Below are 17,493 nucleotides of genomic sequence, written 5' to 3'. Positions count from 1 at the left end.
CACGACACGCGTGTGATCCCTTTGGTTTGGTAGTTTACTGGAAACGGGAGCATGGAAGGTTATACAATAAACAGGTGCGTCTTACACTCAGCGCACGTTAGTCATACAGGTAAGAACTCAGGTACCAGATACGGAAATACCTCATGTATATATCTGTAGTCACTCTGTAGTCCACAAAATAATATTCCTTGAGCGATAACTCCCTCTAGTGGGAAAACATAGATATTGCATCAATATTAATCCTAGGTATATATAAGGCTGACATTATAACACCCCTCCCCCATTAAATTTCAACATTACCAAATGTCCATGCAATACAAAAATAATAATAGTAGTGTCTTACCCTTGTACACTTTCCAAAAATATATATACCAAAAAATTACTTAGCAACAGCTTACCAAATAAGGCACTTGAAAAACATATTACCAACAGTCATTACTCTCATAACTGTCTCGTTAAATGTTCAGTCTGTCTGGAGGTTTGCGATCACGCTGTGACCTGCGCAATACTGCTGGTGACCTCGGACACACCACAGGTGACAGAGGTTTGGGTGGCTCTGGTGTTGAGACCATGTGAGGGGTCTGAGTGTCAACTTCTCTTGGGGACACAGACACCTGCTGCTCGGGAAAGTTGAGGATCTTGCAATGGGTTTGTCGCTGCTGCTTGAAGTACACCCTCAAGCAGCACACAAAGGCCACAAAGGCAATGCCACCCAGAATGGTCCTCTGCAGGTTGGAGTTGACACTGCTGAACATGAGCCTAGCGATGGTAGCGATGGTGGTCCAGTAGATTATGGAGCCCACCATGACACCAGCGGTGGAGATGAGGCGGTCGGCCAGGTACAGTACGTACACCACAGGACCCAGCTTGGGGAAGACAATGAGGTACTCTGCGTTGCACGGCAGGCAGGCCACGCGTGCTGTGCTGTTGCCCCGCTGCTTCTTGTCCACCCAGCGCTGCAGGCACGCCTGGTGGACCCACTTGGTGGAGCCACGGCAACGGCACGGGCTCACCCACTCGGCCGTGCGGTCATCCTCGTCTGTGGCGAAGCACACCCAGCAGCTCCTGTCCAAATTCTGCTGCATTACCACTGCACCCTGTTCCGCCATAATCGAAGTGAAGCAGAAAATACTTTAAAACGTTGCTAGCTAACTAAGCACAGGACGCCACAAAATAGCAGGCTCTGTAAATTGGTGTACCGTAGCTAAGATTTGCCTTTGAATGGCTAGCTTGCTATCTATGATGTCTCAAGATGCACAATGAGATCTTCTTCTTCTTCTTATTTGAATTTCCGGCAGTGTAGACGCATCGTGGCGTATTACTGCCCTCCGCAATTCTTTTTATGGGCTTCTTCTTCTTCTTCTTCTTCTTCACCTTCTTCTTCTTCTTCTACTGGACCCCGTCATCAACTACATTGTCCATTGGAGTGCAGCTAATGCTGCTACTTCCTGTCTGAGCCCCCCTCCGCGGGACCCTCCTTGCCTCCTGCTATCTTATTCTGGGCTGCTTTGTCCCTCTCAGCCCCCTCAGCCAATTCGCTACACACCTCCTCCCAGTCCAGACCTTCCAATCCCAGATGTTGAACCTCTTCAATTGTTGAATATATATAGAACACAAATGTTCTAGAATGTTCTATTATGACATCATACTGTGACATCACAAATGGTCTAGAATGTTCTATTATGACATCATACTGTGACATCACAAATGTTCTAGAATGTTCTATTATGACATCATACTGTGACATCACAATGGAACATGTTTAAGTTCCATTTGAATAATATAAATAATATGTATGGTCATTTTTTGGTATATATATTTTTGGAAAGTGTACAAGGGTAAGACACTATTATTATTATTTTTGTATTGCATGGACATTTGGTAATGTTGAAATTTAAAGGGGGAGGGGTGTTATATCCCCGAAGCCTGTTTTTGGGATTCAAACTTCGTCAGGGTTCTTCGAACGGATGTTCGAACCTTCGCTTTTAATTTAAAATTAAAAAAATTATTATCATTTTTTTTAATAATTTTTTTTATTTAATTTATTTTATATATCCTCAAACTAAATCCTCAATTTGAATAAAGTGATTAATCTGATTAAATTAGTATTTTTTCTTTTATTATGACATCATACTGTGACATCACAAATGTTCTAGAATGTTTGCGTATGACTAGAATGTTTGATTATGACATCATACTGTGACATCACAAATGTTCTAGAATGTTCTATTATGACATCATACTGTGACATCACAAATGTTCTAGAATGTTTGATTATGACATCATACTGTGACATCACAAATGTTCTAGAATGTGCTATTATGACATCATACTGTGACATCACAAATGTTCTAGAATGTTCTATTATAACATGTACTGTGACATCACAACATATAAATAATGTTTGGTAAGGCTGTTTTTGGGATTCAAACTTCGTCAGGGTTCTTCAAACGGACGTTCGAACCTTCGTTTTTAATTAAAGAATCTAAATAAAAAAAAAAATTAAATTTTTTTTTTAAATTATTATATATCCTCAAACTAAATCCTCAATTTGAATAAAGTGATTCAAACTTCGTCAGGGTTTTTCGAACGGACAAAAAATGTAAATAAAAAAGATAATTCTCATTTATTTTTTATAAATTCTTTTTCTTTTCTTTTTTTTTATATCCTCAAACAAAATCCTCAATTTGAATAAAGTGATTAATCTGATTAAATTAGTATTTTTTCTTTTATTAATTTGTTAGTGATGTAATCAAAAATAACACTTGTAACAAAAAAAACGATAATATACGATTGGTAAACACTCTGATTAACACTTTAATCGCCGATGACGTGTTTAGACGTCATTCCTCGCCATGCTCATTCTGCCGAAGACGCCGTAACTCGTCTTTGATGTCAATATTTCAAAAATCAGTGATCGAAATCATATTTCTCCTCCGGGGTCCTGAGATATACTGCTGATCTCCACTCAACTCTCTAGCGGTTCAAGAGCGCCATCTGGTGGCCGATCGGCAGATCGCCAACAGGAAGTGACTCGTCAAACAGGAAGTGCTCATCCATATTTCGTCCGGGCACTCGCGATCATTAGCAGGACTCTATCTCAACACACTGGATAATCAATCGCTTGCCCTAACTCAATAAACAACGTTATTTGGACGTATATAGTATTATACAACCTGGAAATGGTTCATCAGGATCAACATCCCATAATCGAAAACTGTCTACTCCAAGCTGATCAGCGTGAGGAAGATACGGTGAGTTTCAACGTTATTTTCTAACGTCTTCTATACTAACTGATCTGATGATCATATGACCCACACTAGATGAATGGTATAACGTTGCCCACGGAATTATAAACGCCCCCTCGCCCATCCGGTCAATATCAGATGATACGTAGTAACTTCTAGAAGTACCTCCAGTTGAAATTTTTCATCTGGCACCGATCGCTACCAAACTGTATTTGATCATCAATATAATGCATTTGGAGCTATAAATCAAGTTCTGGAGAAAGCTGCAGAAAACGATAAAAACATACTTATACTTTAGACCATATTTTAGTATGAATATGTGAATGAAAAAGTATATCGTTGCTACACCCTGAACAATGGATATAGGACATTGAATGGGCCATAATAATGTCAATTTAGCAATCGAATTTAAAAAGTTATAGCCCTGCAAAGAAGGGGAACTTCTCCATAGACAAATAGAGCTGGCTAGGGATGGTAAATTATGAATTTAACCATGGCGATCAAAGTGTTAACCAAAACACTTAAAAGAAAACTGGTTGAATTATTATAAAATTATGTTGTGGTAACCTCTATTAATAAATAAGCAACACGACACGCGTGTGATCCCTTTCGTTTGGTAGTTTAGTGGAAACGGGAGCATGGAAGGTTATACAATAAACAGGTGCGTCTTACACTCAGCGCACGTTAGTCATACAGGTAAGAACTCAGGTACCGGATACGGAAATACCTCACGTATATATCTGTAGTCACTCTGTAGTCCACAAAATAATATCCCTTGCACTGCTCGCTGGCCTCCCGGCCACTGCCACTAAGCCTCTTCAACTCATTCAGAACGCAGCGGCCCGCCTGATCTCAAACCTACCGAAGTCGGCCCATGTCACCCCACTTCTTAGGGACCTGCACTGGCTCCCCATTGCTGCACGAATCCGCTTCAAGGCCCTCGACCTAGCATACCGTGCGGCAAAGGGAACTGCTCCCGCCTACCTCCGGTCAATGGTCTCTAACTACACACCCTCAAGACCCCTACGCTCTGCTTCTTCTGGCCGCCTCAGACCTACTCCTATCCAAGCTCCGGGAGGGTCATCAAAGAGAAGTCGCCTATTCTCAATCCTTGCCCCACAATGGTGGAATGAACTACCCACCCCAGTTAGGACAGCCGAAACACGTCCAATCTTTCGCCGTCGACTAAAGACGCACTTCTTCAACCATTATCTGAATTAAAAAAAAAAAAAAAAAAAAAAAAAAATGTATCTAACCCTAACTAACCATACTGTCATGCACTTGTCCTAATAAACTAACCTACACTGTAGCACTCAACACTTTGATGAACATTGTTACTCAGCTGATAGAGTTGTGCCCTTCCTGATGGCTTGTCGTACAGAACTTGTAAGTCGCTTTGGATAAAAGCGTCAGCTAAATGACTAAATGTAAATGTAAATGATGAGCGATAACTCCCTCTAGTGGGAAAACATAGATATTGCATCAATATTAATCCTAGGTATATATAAGGCTGACATTATAACACCCCTCCCCCATTACATTTCAACATTACCAAATGTCCATGCAATACAAAAATAATAATAGTAGTGTCTTACCCTTGTACACTTTCCAAAAATATATATACCAAAAAATGACCATACATATTATTTATATTATTCAAATGGAACTTAAACATGTTCCGTTGTGATGTCACAGTATGATGTCACAATAGAACATTCTAGAACATTTGTGATGTCACAGTATGATGTCATAATAGAACATTCTAGAACATTTGTGTTCTATATATATTCAGCAATTGTGTGGTAGTGAGGGGCAGGTGGAGAGGGCTAGGAAGATGGGGAGCATTGGTGGGGTGGGTATAAGTAGGGTGGCGAGAGTAGGGGAGGGGGGAAGTAAGGGGGTGATAGCTGGGGTACCGGTCGAGGTTAGCGTAGAGCAGCTGGTGGAAAAGCTAAAGGAGGACGGGCGTAATGGCATAGTTAAGACCGATATTCGCGATCAGTCGGAGTACAGTGGGGAGGAGGGGGAGAAAGAAGAGAGGGAGGAGGAGGGGTGGGAAACGGTGGGGAAGAAGAGGAAGAAGCGGACGGAGAGGAACGACAGCGATGGGGATAGTGAGAGTAGGGGGGAGGAGAGGGGGGGAGAAGGGGGGAAGAGGAAGAAGGGGGGGGACGATGGCTCGGGTGGGCCGGGAGACGAGGGTGCAGAAAGAGATGTGGCAAAAGCGGAAGTGATCCATATAGTGGTCAGGCTTGAGGGGCAGAGGGATGAGAGGAAAGTAGGTAGGCTCGAGTGGCCCAAACTCATTGCCGAGCGATTAGGAGAGGTAAAGTACGTGAACGTTTTGTGGGATGGGAATCTGGCCGTAGGGTGTGGTAGTGAGGGGCAGGTGGGGGTGGCTAGGAAGATGCAGAGCATTGGGGGGGTGGGTATAAGTAAGGTGGCGAGAGTAGGGGAGAAGAGGGGGGGGGGATGTAAGGGGGTGATAGCTGGGGTACCGGTCGAGGTTACAGTAGAGCAGCTGGTGGAAGAGCTAAAGGAGGACGGGCGTAATGGCATAGTTAAGAGTGCAGCAAGGATGACGAGGGGAGCGGAGAGGGCAGTGACGGGGACGGTAGTGATTACGTTTGAGGGTGGGGTTGTTCCTAGGGAGGTGTTTGTAGGGCGTAGGATGTATAGGGTTAGGGAATTTGTTCAGAATCCTCTTAGGTGCTATAGGTGCCAGGAGTTTGGCCATATAGCTACCACGTGTAGGAAGGGGCTGAGGTGCGCTAGGTGTGGTGGGGAACATGAATATGGGAAGTGTGGAGAGGGAGTGAAGCCGATGTGCTGTAGTTGTGGTGGGGAGCATAGTGTAGCGTTTAGGGGGTGGGAGGTGATGAAGAAGGAGGTCGCGGATCGGAGAGTGAGAAGGGAGGGTAAGTTTTCGTATGCTGAGGCGGTTAGCAGGGTAGGACAGGGCAGCCAAGAAAGGGTGCAGGGGGTTGAAGGAGGGCATTTGGCAGAGAGGGTAGAGCAGGTGGAAAGAGAGAGGGGAAGGGAGGAGAAATTAGGTATTGTGGCCTTCGTGGCAGGGGTAGTTACTGGTATGGCAGAGGCTAAGGGTAAAACAGCGATGGTGAAGATGATTGTTAGGATAGCGGTTCAACATCTGGGATTGGAAGGTCTGGACTGGGAGGTGGTGCTTAGGGAATTGGCTGAGGGGGCTGCGAGGGACAAAGCAGCCCAGAAAAAGATCGCAGGGGGCAAGGAGGGTCCCGTGGAGGGGGGCTCAGACAGGAAGTAGCAGCGTTAGCTGCACTCCAATGGACAATGTAGTTGATGACGGGGTCCAGTAGAAGAAGAAGAAGAAGGTGAAGTAGAAGAAGATGAAGAGCCCATACAAAGAATTGCGGAGGGCAGTAATACGCCACGATGCGTCTACACTGCCGGAAATTCAAATAAGAAGAAGAAGAAGGATAGAGAGAGGGTAAGGGAGGAGAAATTAGGTATTGTGGCCTTCGTGGCAGGGGTAGTTACTGGTATGGCAGAGGCTAAGGGTAGAACAGAGATGGTGAAGATGATTGTTAGGATAGCGGTTCAACATTTGGGAATGGAAGGTCTGGAATGGGAGGAGGTGGTTAGGGAATTGGGTGAGGGGGCTGAGAGGGACAAAGCAGCCCAGAATAAGATTGCAGGGGGCAAGGAGGGTCCCGCAAAGGGGGGCTCAGACAGGAAGTAGCAGCATTAGCTGCACTCCAATGGACAATGTAGGGGATGACGGGTTCCAGTAGACTGCGGGAAAAGAAGAAGAAGAAGAGCCCATCAAAAGAATTGCGGAGGGCAGTAATACGCCACGATGCGTCTACACTGCCGGAAATTCAAATAAGAAGAAGAAGATCTCAAGCAAGCTAGCCATTCAAAGGCAAATCTTAGCTACGGTACACCAATTTACAGAGCCTGCTATTTTGCGGCGTCCTGTGCTTAGTTAGCTAGCAACGTTTTAAAGTATTTTCTGCTTCACTTCCTAATTCCTCTCTCCCAGAAGCAGTCGCATTTTTATCTCCTCTCCCACACCCAGAGAACACCTCAAGGCCTCTCTCTTATCCGCTTGGAGACGTCCGTACCAGCCCTTACAGCTCCTTTCCCCAGAGCCTGGATCTGCCCTCGCTGGAGACGCTCGGACGTTTTTGACCTTTTTCTTCTTTTTCTTTTTACAACAGAATCCTCAACTCGACTCGACTTTTGACCGTAATATGGATCTAATAAGCTGGGCTTTTACAGCGATTGATCGCATATTCTCGACAAGGAGGCAGAATGCGGATGACCCATTATGCCCTCTTGGGAGCTATCAGGCGGGATACACCATAAATTCATACGGGACCTGGCTCGCGATATGCTTTTTCCCGCTGGAGATAAACGACGTTGAGGACGTATATCTTCTAATTGTCATGCTGCTCGGCTTGGGCTCCGTCAGCTGTTGGATCTGGTACTGTCTGAATCTAATTCGGAAGAAGTTGATTCCCCTGGCCAGGGATATGGCCGGGATCAAGGACAACCAAATGGAACTGTTTAAAAAGATCGCTGACCTCAGCACCCTGCGCGGTGATGAACAACTGAGCTCCAAGACCATGTTGGAACGGGGCGAAATCTACCATGTAGACGAACAATCGTGCTTGAAGACAATTCTTGAGAGACTTGCTTCTAACCATGCAGAGGAACTGTCGCGGTCTCAGGCCATTCTGGACATCACGTCGGAAATTAGGGACGTGAAAATTAAGATGCCACCGTACCGTGCTAATAGGGGGTACGATGATGGTGACGATGATTAAACTAAATTGACCAAATTCTGACCATATGCGGCAATCTGCCTCGAGCTGCATGTATCACCCCCCCCCCCCCTCCCCCCTTATCCCTTTCTGCTGTGGAACCAGACCAAGGCCAGGGTCAACGCGGGGGAGCGACTCCGGTGAGGTGATTCTGGGAAAGAAGGAGAATCCGTCCGAACGTCCGTTCGAAGAACCCTGACGAAGTTTGAATCCCAAAAACAGGCTTCGGGGACAGCCTTACCAAACATTATTTATATGTTGTGATGTCACAGTATGATGTCATAATAGCACATTCTAGAACATTTGTGATGTCACAGTATGATGTCATAATCAAACACTGTGCTGTCTGGAAGCGATAAGATTGAAAGAGTCCTGCATGTATAACAAATGCGCATGTTGGTGAATTTATGACTGTGTGCCATTATTACTATCAATGTAATAATTGTGGAATATTACTATAATGAGCTGTATGTTAAATCTTGTTGTGACAACTGTAACAATGACAATAAAGATCTATTCTATTCTATTCTATTCTATTCTATTCTATTCTTATGGCGGAACAGGGTGCAGTGGTAATGCAGCAGAATTTGGACAGGAGCTGCTGGGTGTGCTTCGCCACAGACGAGGATGACCGCACGGCCGAGTGGGTGAGCCCGTGCCGTTGCCGTGGCTCCACCAAGTGGGTCCACCAGGCGTGCCTGCAGCGCTGGGTGGACGAGAAGCTGCGGGGAAACAGAACAGCACGCATGGCCTGCCCGCAGTGCAACGCAGAGTACCTCATTGTCTTCCTGTGTCCTGTGGTGTACCTGGCCGACCGCCTCATCTCCACCGCTGGCGTCATGGTGGGCTCCATATTCTACTGGACCACCATCGCTTTCCTCGCTATGCTCATGTACAGCAGTGTCAACTCCAACCTGCAGAGGACCATTCTGGGTGGCATTGCCTTTGTGCCCTTTGTGTTCTGCTTGAGGCTGTACTTCAAGCAGCAGCGACAAACCCATCGCAAGATCCTCAACTTTCCCGAGCAGCAGGTGTCTGTGTCCCCAAGAGAAGTTGACACTCAGACCCCTCACATGCTCTCAACACCAGAGCCACCCAAACCTCTGTCACCTGTGGTGTGTGTCCGAGGTCACCAGCAGTATTGCGCAGGTCACAGCGTGATCGCAAACCTCCAGACAGACTGAACATTTAACGAGACAGTTATGAGAGTAATGACTGTTGGTAATATGTTTTTCAAGTGCCTTATTTGGTAAGCTGTTGCTAAGTCATTTTTTGGTATATATATTTTTGGAAAGTGTACAAGGGTAAGACACTACTATTATTATTTTTGTATTGCATGGACATTTGGTAATGTTGAAATTTAAAGGGGGAGGGGTGTTATAATGTCAGCCTTATATATACCTAGGATTAATATTGATGCAATATCTATGTTTTCCCACTAGAGGCAGTTATCGCTCAAGGGATATTATTTTGTGGACTACAGAGTGACTACAGATATATATGTGAGGTATTTCCGTATCCGGTACCTGAGTTCTTACCTGTATGACTAACGTGCGCTGAGTGTAAGACGCACCTGTTTATTGTATAACCTTCCATGCTCCCGTTTCCAGTAAACTACCAAACCAAAGGGATCACACGCGTGTCGTGTGGCTTATTTAATTAATAGAGGTTACCACAACATAATTTTATAATAATTCATCCAGTTTTCTTTTAAGTGTTTTGGTTAATCAGAGTGTTTACCAATCGTATATAATAGGTTTTTTTTTGTTCCAAGTGTTATTTTTGATTACATCACTAACAAATTAATAAAAGAAAAAATACTAATTTAATCAGGTTAATCACTTTATTCAAACTGAGGATTTAGTTTGAGGATATAAAAAAAAAAAAAAAAAAATTTATAAAAAATAAATGAGAATTATCTTTTTTATTTACATTTTTTTGTCCGTTCGAAAAACCCTGACGATGTTTGAATCACTTTATTCAAATTGAGGATTTAGTTTGAGGATATATAATAATTTAATTTTTTTTTTTAATTTTTAATTAAAAACGAAGGTTCGAACGTCCGTTCGAAGAACCCTGACGAAGTTTGAATCCCAAAAACAGGCTTCGGGGACAGCCTTACCAAACATTATTTATATGTTGTGATGTCACAGTATGATGTCATAATAGCACATTCTAGAACATTTGTGATGTCACAGTATGATGTCATAATCAAACATTCGTGATGTCACAGTATGATGTCATAATAGAACATTCTAGAACATTTGTGATGTCACAGTATGATGTCATAATCAAACATTCTAGTCATACGCAAACATTCTAGAACATTTGTGATGTCACAGTATGATGTCATAAGCAAACATTCTAGAACATTTGTGATGTCACAGTATGATGTCATAATCAAACATTCTAGAACATTTGTGTTCTATATATATTCAACAATTCTCTCAGGCTCTCTGTCGGGGGAAAGAAGAGGCCATGCCGTATGTTCGTGGGGGGCGGCTGTTGTTTGGAGAGGAAGACAGAAGTGCGGCCTGTTCATGTGGGAGGATGGATTGGGAGAGATGCGCCGAGTGGCGGCGTCTGTGTCCGTCGGAACTGTGCAGCGAAGACATGCGTGGGAGCAGTAGTCGGTGGTGGGATGCGGAAGAAGTGGCTGCGAGAGATCAGGAACAGCGAAGGCCTTGCGATTGGTGGCCCCGGCCTGTGAGCGGCTACCCAGGGTATTGGGAGGATCGTGATGGAAGTAAATGGTGTGAGAAGGGCGAGGAAGATAGCGAAAGGGGTGAGGATGGCAAAGGGAAGGAGTCGGGTGCGACCGATATTCGCGATCAGTCGGAGTACAGTGGGGAGGAGGGGGAGAAAGAAGAGAGGGAGGAGGAGGGGTGGGAAACGGTGGGGAAGAAGAGGAAGAAGCGGACGGAGAGGAACGACAGCGATGGGGATAGTGAGAGTAGGGGGGAGGAGAGGGGGGGAGAAGGGGGGAAGAGGAAGAAGGGGGGGGACGATGGCTCGGGTGGGCCGGGAGACGAGGGTGCAGAAAGAGATGTGGCAAAAGCGGAAGTGATCCATATAGTGGTCAGGCTTGAGGGGGAGAGGGATGAGAGGAAAGTAGGTAGGCTCGAGTGGCCCAAACTCATTGCCGAGCGATTAGGAGAGGTAAAGTACGTGAACGTTTTGTGGGATGGGAATCTGGCCGTAGGGTGTGGTAGTGAGGGGCAGGTGGGGGTGGCTAGGAAGATGCAGAGCATTGGGGGGGTGGGTATAAGTAAGGTGGCGAGAGTAGGGGAGAAGAGGGGGGGGGGATGTAAGGGGGTGATAGCTGGGGTACCGGTCGAGGTTACAGTAGAGCAGCTGGTGGAAGAGCTAAAGGAGGACGGGCGTAATGGCATAGTTAAGAGTGCAGCAAGGATGACGAGGGGAGCGGAGAGGGCAGTGACGGGGACGGTAGTGATTACGTTTGAGGGTGGGGTTGTTCCTAGGGAGGTGTTTGTAGGGCGTAGGATGTATAGGGTTAGGGAATTTGTTCATAATCCTCTTAGGTGCTATAGGTGCCAGGGGTTTGGCCATATAGCTACCACGTGTATGAAGGGGATGAGGTGCGCTAGGTGTGGCGGGGAACATGAATATGGGAAATGTGGAGAGGGAGTGAAGCCGAAGTGCTGTAGTTGTGGTGGGGAGCATAGTGTAGCGTTTCGGGGGTGCGAGGTGATGATGAAGGAGGTCGCGGATCGGAGAGAGAGAAGGGAGGGTAAGTTGACGTATGCTGGGGCGGTTAGCAGGGCAGGACAGGGTAGCCAAGAAAGGGTGCAGGGGGTTGAAGGAGGGCATTTGGCAGTGAGGGTAGAGCAGGTGGAAAGAGAGAGGGGAAGGGAGGAGAAATTAGGTATTGTGGCCTTCGTGGCAGGGGTAGTTACTGGTATGGCAGAGGCTAAGGGTAGAACAGAGATGGTGAAGATGATTGTTAGGATAGCGGTTCAACATCTGGGATTGGAAGGTCTGGACTGGAAGGAGGTGTGTAATGAATTGGCTGAGGGGGCTGCGAGGTACAAGGCTGCGAGGGACAAAGCAGCCCAGGATAAGATAGCAGGGGGCAAGGAGGGTCCCGCGGAGGGGGGCTCAGGCAGGAAGTAGCAGCAGTAGCTGCACTCCAATGGACAATGTAGTTGATGACGGGGTCCAGTAGAAGAAGAAAAAGAAGGTGAAGAAGGAGAAGAAGGAGAAGAAGAAGAGCCCATAAAAAGAATTGCGGAGGGCAGTAATACGCCACAATGCGTCTACTCTGCCGGAAATTCAAATAAGAAGAAGAAGAAGATCTCATGGAAACAATTCGGACCAAGCAGAGGTGGCGATGAGATGGAGGGTTCCCCCTCTTGGGGGGGCCCTCCAAGAGAGGAGATGATGTTTGTATTGTGATTGTATGACAAGAGGAGCAGAGAAGAAGGAGACAGAGACGATAGAAATGTGTTTTGAAGATGAGAAGAAGAAGAAGAGGAGTGTAAACTTTCTCAAGTGTGGACGAAGCAAGAATTGTGGAGGGCAGTAATACGCCACGATGCGTCTACACTGCCGGAAATTCAAATAAGAAGAAGAAGAAGAAGAAGGCTCTCTGTCGCTTCTTGTTGTTTCTCATGCCTGGTGGAGGGTGTGTTCTGGGTGGTTTTTGTTCTGGTTGGGTGCTGTTTTGGAGCGGTCGGCTGTGGGTGAAGGCCGCACTTGTTGACTGTCGGGTGTTTTTTGTTCCGTGTTTAGGTCTGCTTCGGAGCCTGAGGGGGTGATTTTTTGGTGGGTGTTGACAATATTGTATGACAAGAGCAGAGAAGGAGACAGACAAGAGGAGCAGAGAAGAAGGAGACAGACGATAGTAATGTGTTTTGAAGATGAGAAGAAGAAGAAGAGTGTAAACAATCAGAAGTTGATTTACCAGAGACCATACTATGGAAACCATACTACTAGCGTAGTATAAGAACTGAGGAGGGCAGTAATACGCCACGATGCGTCTACACTGCCGGAAATTCAAAAGAAGAAGAAGAAGAAGAGCTCATTCTGCATCTTAAAGGTGAGTGTCCACAACGGCTAGCTAGCTGTTCTACTTGAAAATTACCTGCCGTCGTCAGGGGTGCCTGCTCTGTCGAAGCTTTTAAATCCCTGCTTAAGACCCATCTTTTCTCTCTTCTTCAACCTACCCTGATCTCACCTGGTCGGGGACTGACCCTTAGATTAATCTGTCTAGTTTAGTTAGGATGTCTATTTGCTCCCATGTCTGCAGACATGGGAGGACCTTTTTAACCTCTGTCTCTGTCTCAACCGGTCCCATGGAACAGCTTCATACCGCCTTCTGTCTGGCCTGCAGTGCTGAACCTTCTGAGTGACTTCTCCTGCCCCCCCGGGGCATACGGCCCTGAGCTATTGTCTTGTATCTCATCCTGTATCCATACACTTGCAGTAGTTCTATCTGTTACTCAATTTCACAATTTTCTTATATACTATGATTCTACTGTCACCATGCATGCATATGCTCACTACATGTATTTATTGCTCCATCTCCGCCCACTACAGACATGGGAACTCTCTAACCCCTGTCCCACCCCCCCCCCCATCTCTCTGAGTGGTTGTCTCATAGTGCTGACCAAGGTGGTGGATGTCTCGGGGTCTTGGCCAAGATTGCAGTGACTGTTCTACGTGCACCGCCGAGGCCATGGATCAGCTTCTTACCGTCTTCTGTCCGTGGTCTGTCAACGTGGTTTAGACGTGGCGTTCATTGCTGGGTTAAGTACTTCTATTCTATTCACATAATATGCCCTCTGCAGTGGAGGTGGGCTGCAGAGGCTTTGTAGCCAGTTCCACCACAAGGCTCCTGAAGGAAGTAGGGAGCAGAGAACGGGCCCAACGGAAGGCAATCAAAGAACTTGCCACTGCAGCAGAACGGATTGTGTGTATTGTGATAAATGGCCGAAACACCCAATGAGGTCGGGGAACACAACTGAAGATGTGTCGTACTGGTGGCACCACGTGATCATTGCCAAATTCCACCCCACCCAAGAGGATATCTCCAACCTCAATCAATTGTTGTGCTGATTATTTAGGGATCTTTAACAACTAGTCCTATTAAGAATCCTTACTACATATATCTATTCTATGCACATATATGCTTACCACTTGTATCTATTGCTATGTCCGCCCATCACAATCACGCGAACTGTCTAACGCCTGTCCCGTCTCCCTGTCTCCCTGTGAGTGGCTGTCTCGGAGTGATGACCGGAGTGTTGGACGTCCTGTGATGATGACCGGGAGGATGCGACCCTCTCTGCGCCACCCCTTCGCCTCAAATAGATCCGCTATCAGCTCTATCTTTAATCTTTCAAAATGTTCAGTTGCTATCACATGCACTTATCTGTGTTTCACTACACATGAGTGCATGCTTACCAACTGTTTTGCCTGTTTTATAGCAACACTACTATTACCGACATCTAAGAAGGGAGATCCCCCCTTGAATGGCCCTTCTAAGGTTTCTCTCCTCCACATTGCCTGTGGTGCATTTTTTCCTATTGCTAGGTTTTAGTGAGTTTTTCCTTACCTTTGCGTGGGGTATGGGAGTCTGGGAGTGGGGTCTGTGAGTGTTGCATTTATTTATTTTAAAATGTTTGGACTTTATGGTGTTTTTGTTTTGTTCTTGACTTATTGTGATGTTTCTTCTTGACTTGTTTAAAGAAGACGTGTCCGGCCCATGGGGATATTAATGTGTGTTGTCGGGCCTTACACATAAATTTGATTTGATTTGTCAGTTGACAAAAAAAAAACGCCTGGTGATACTAAATCCAGATTGAACTCTGTCATTGGAAAGGGGAGATTTGGCCCGATCCATAGATGTGCGACTTGGCTATAATAAGGTCATTTATAGGCCTGATATTCTATATTCTATAATCATATTTCAAATAGCATGTGTCCGGATGGCAGAATTCAGTACTGTATCTACAAAATGGCCTGTTTAATCATCTTCCCTTTATTAATTTGCTTAGATTATTTGTACACATGATCTCAAGAAGGTGATGAATGAGCTAAGTGGCAATTTTTCATGTCTGGTAATTTTTAGCATGATGTTATTCACCGTCAAATATGCAAAAAGAAAAGAAAAAAAAAATGAAAATTGATATTCTCCTTTGGTTCATCACAATTTACTCAAGACTAGTAACAGACACAGTATTTCTGGGAATACACTGGGATACATTTACATACATTACATTTAAATACATTCCCTGAGGTCCATAGATGTCTCTAGATACCAAGAACATACAAACAGACCTTGTAGAAGTGGAGCAATCTTCCATTTACTTAGGTATGTATTTTTAGGCAGATTTTTTGAAAATAGGGCTCCGGGCTTAACAGGTTAAGAACACGGCGCACACCAGTCTGTCTGACTTACTACGATGAAATTCTTGGTAACGTTTGTCGTAAGTCCGTCCGTTGGTGCACGAGGTCCCATGGTCTTCTTACCCAATACTCTGTTTATGAGTTCTTCATGCTGTACGCTCAGATTTAAAAACTCATTCAGAGAGTCTCAACTGCTCACCTGTTGAGGTACACTCGTTTCTCTGTGAACTGTCCCTGGCCGTGGTCCTGAACTGCTCACCTGTTGAGGTAGACTCGTTTCTCTGTGAACTGTCCCTGGCCGTGGTCCTGAACTGCTCACCTGTTGAGGTAGACTCGTTTCTCTGTGAACTGTCCCTGGCCGTGATCCTGAACTGCTCACCTGTTGAGGTACACTCGTTTCTCTGTGAACTGTCCCTGGCCGTGGTCCTGAACTGCTCACCTGTTGAGGTAGACTCGTTTCTCTGTGAACTGTCCCTGGCCGTGGTCCTGAACTGCTCACCTGTTGAGGTAGACTTGTTTCTCTGTGAACTGTCCCTGGCCGTGGTCCTGAACTGCTCACCTGTTGAGGTAGACTAGTTTCTCTGTGAACTGTCCCTGGCCGTGGTCCTGAACTGCTCACCTGTTGAGGTAGACTAGTTTCTCTGTGAACTGTCCCTGGCCGTGGTCCTGAACTGCTCACCTGTTGAGGTAGACTCGTTTCTCTGTGAACTGTCCCTGGCCGTGGTCCTGAACTGCTCACCTGTTGAGGTAGACTCGTTTCTCTGTGAACTGTCCCTGGCCGTGGGCGGGGTCCTCGTATGGCTCATTCTGCACCACCTCCACCCCCTCCCCGCGGTCGCTCTGCTCATGGCTGTGTTTGCTGATCATGTACAGCTGACCGATCCTGTACTGCAAGTCAGAGAGAGAGATAGAGAAAGATATAGATTGATAGCCAGCAAAAAAAATGCTTATAGAGATATTAATCCAACATTCATTTTGTAAATCAGTTCTCCTCAGACAAGGACATTTAGGAACTTTCAGAAAACCTATTGATATGTGTACATGTTGTGGCAGATATCCCCCCCCCCCCCCCCCCCCCCCCCCCCCCCCCCTCATGGATATGTGAAGGACGGGAGATATTACTGCCACGTAAGGAGTGGAAACAATTAGGTAGCTGATTAGTACTGATAGAACACACATGTGCACATCTCACACGCACACACCCTAGACACACTACAAATACACTAGGTTAGTGAGAGGTGAGTTGAAAAGAGGTGAGCCTCAAAAGAGCAAAAGAAAAGACATATAATAGAAGGAGAGAAAGAGAGAGAGTGAGATAGAGAGATAGGAAAAGAGAGGGGAGAGATAGGAGAGAGTTAAAGCGGGTGTATGTGTGTGTGTGAGAGAGAGAAAGAGAGATAGAGAGGACAGAGAGAAAAAAAGAAAGATGGGGAGGGGGAGAGGAGAGAGGGAGAGGATAGGAGGGAGAGGAGAGAGAGAGAAGGGAGAGGAGAGAAGGGAGAGGAGAGAAGGAGAGGAGAAGAGAGGAAGGAGAGGAGAGAGGGAGATGAGAGGAGAGAGGGGAGAGGAGAGGAGAGAGAGGGAGAAGAGAGGAGAGGAGAGGAGGAGAGAAAATGAGAGGAGAATAGAGGGAGAGGAGAGGAGAGGAGAGGAGGAGAGAAGGGAGAGGAGAGAAGGAGAGGAGAAGAGAGAGGAGGGAGAGGAGAGGAGAGAGGGAGATGAGAGGAGAGGGGAGAGGAGAGGAGAGAGAGGGAGAAGAGAGGAGAGTAGAGGAGAGGAGGAGAGAAAAGGAGAGTAGAGGAGAGGAGAGGAGAGAGAGGGAGAAGAGAGGAGAGGAGAGGAGAGGAGGAGAGAAAAGGAGAGGAGAGGAGAGTAGAGGAGAGGAGAGGAGAGGAGAGGAGAGGAGAGGAGAGGAGGGAGAGGAGGGGAGGGAGAGGAGAGGAGAGGAGAGGAGAGGAGAGGAGGGAGAGGAGGGGAGGGAGAGGAGAGGAGAGGAGATGAGAGAGAGGGAGAGGAGAGGAGAGGAGAGGAGAGGAGAGGAGAGGAGGGGAGAGAGAGGGAGAGGA

The 17,493-nt window shown here is 46.2% G+C and overlaps 1 protein-coding gene across 1 annotated transcript in view; it reads right to left on the bottom strand.

Annotated features, from left to right (window-relative positions):
• The window catches only part of LOC311231826 (cytoplasmic phosphatidylinositol transfer protein 1-like), a gene marked incomplete at its 5' end in the record, with an annotated part of 262,145 nt that overhangs the window by 77,428 nt on the left and 167,224 nt on the right, over positions 1 to 17,493 (bottom strand). Inside the window, one exon of the mRNA XM_084318448.1 lies at positions 16,167 to 16,315. Within this exon, the coding sequence (XP_084174574.1) occupies positions 16,167 to 16,315 (149 nt within the window). The remainder of the gene's footprint in view (positions 1 to 16,166; positions 16,316 to 17,493) is intronic.

The sequence above is a fragment of the Notolepis coatsorum genome (assembly GCF_963971535.1).
Source record: "Notolepis coatsorum genome assembly, chromosome: 7".
NCBI lineage: Eukaryota > Metazoa > Chordata > Actinopteri > Aulopiformes > Paralepididae > Notolepis > Notolepis coatsorum.
This window is presented reverse-complemented; position numbering and strand designations above follow the sequence as displayed.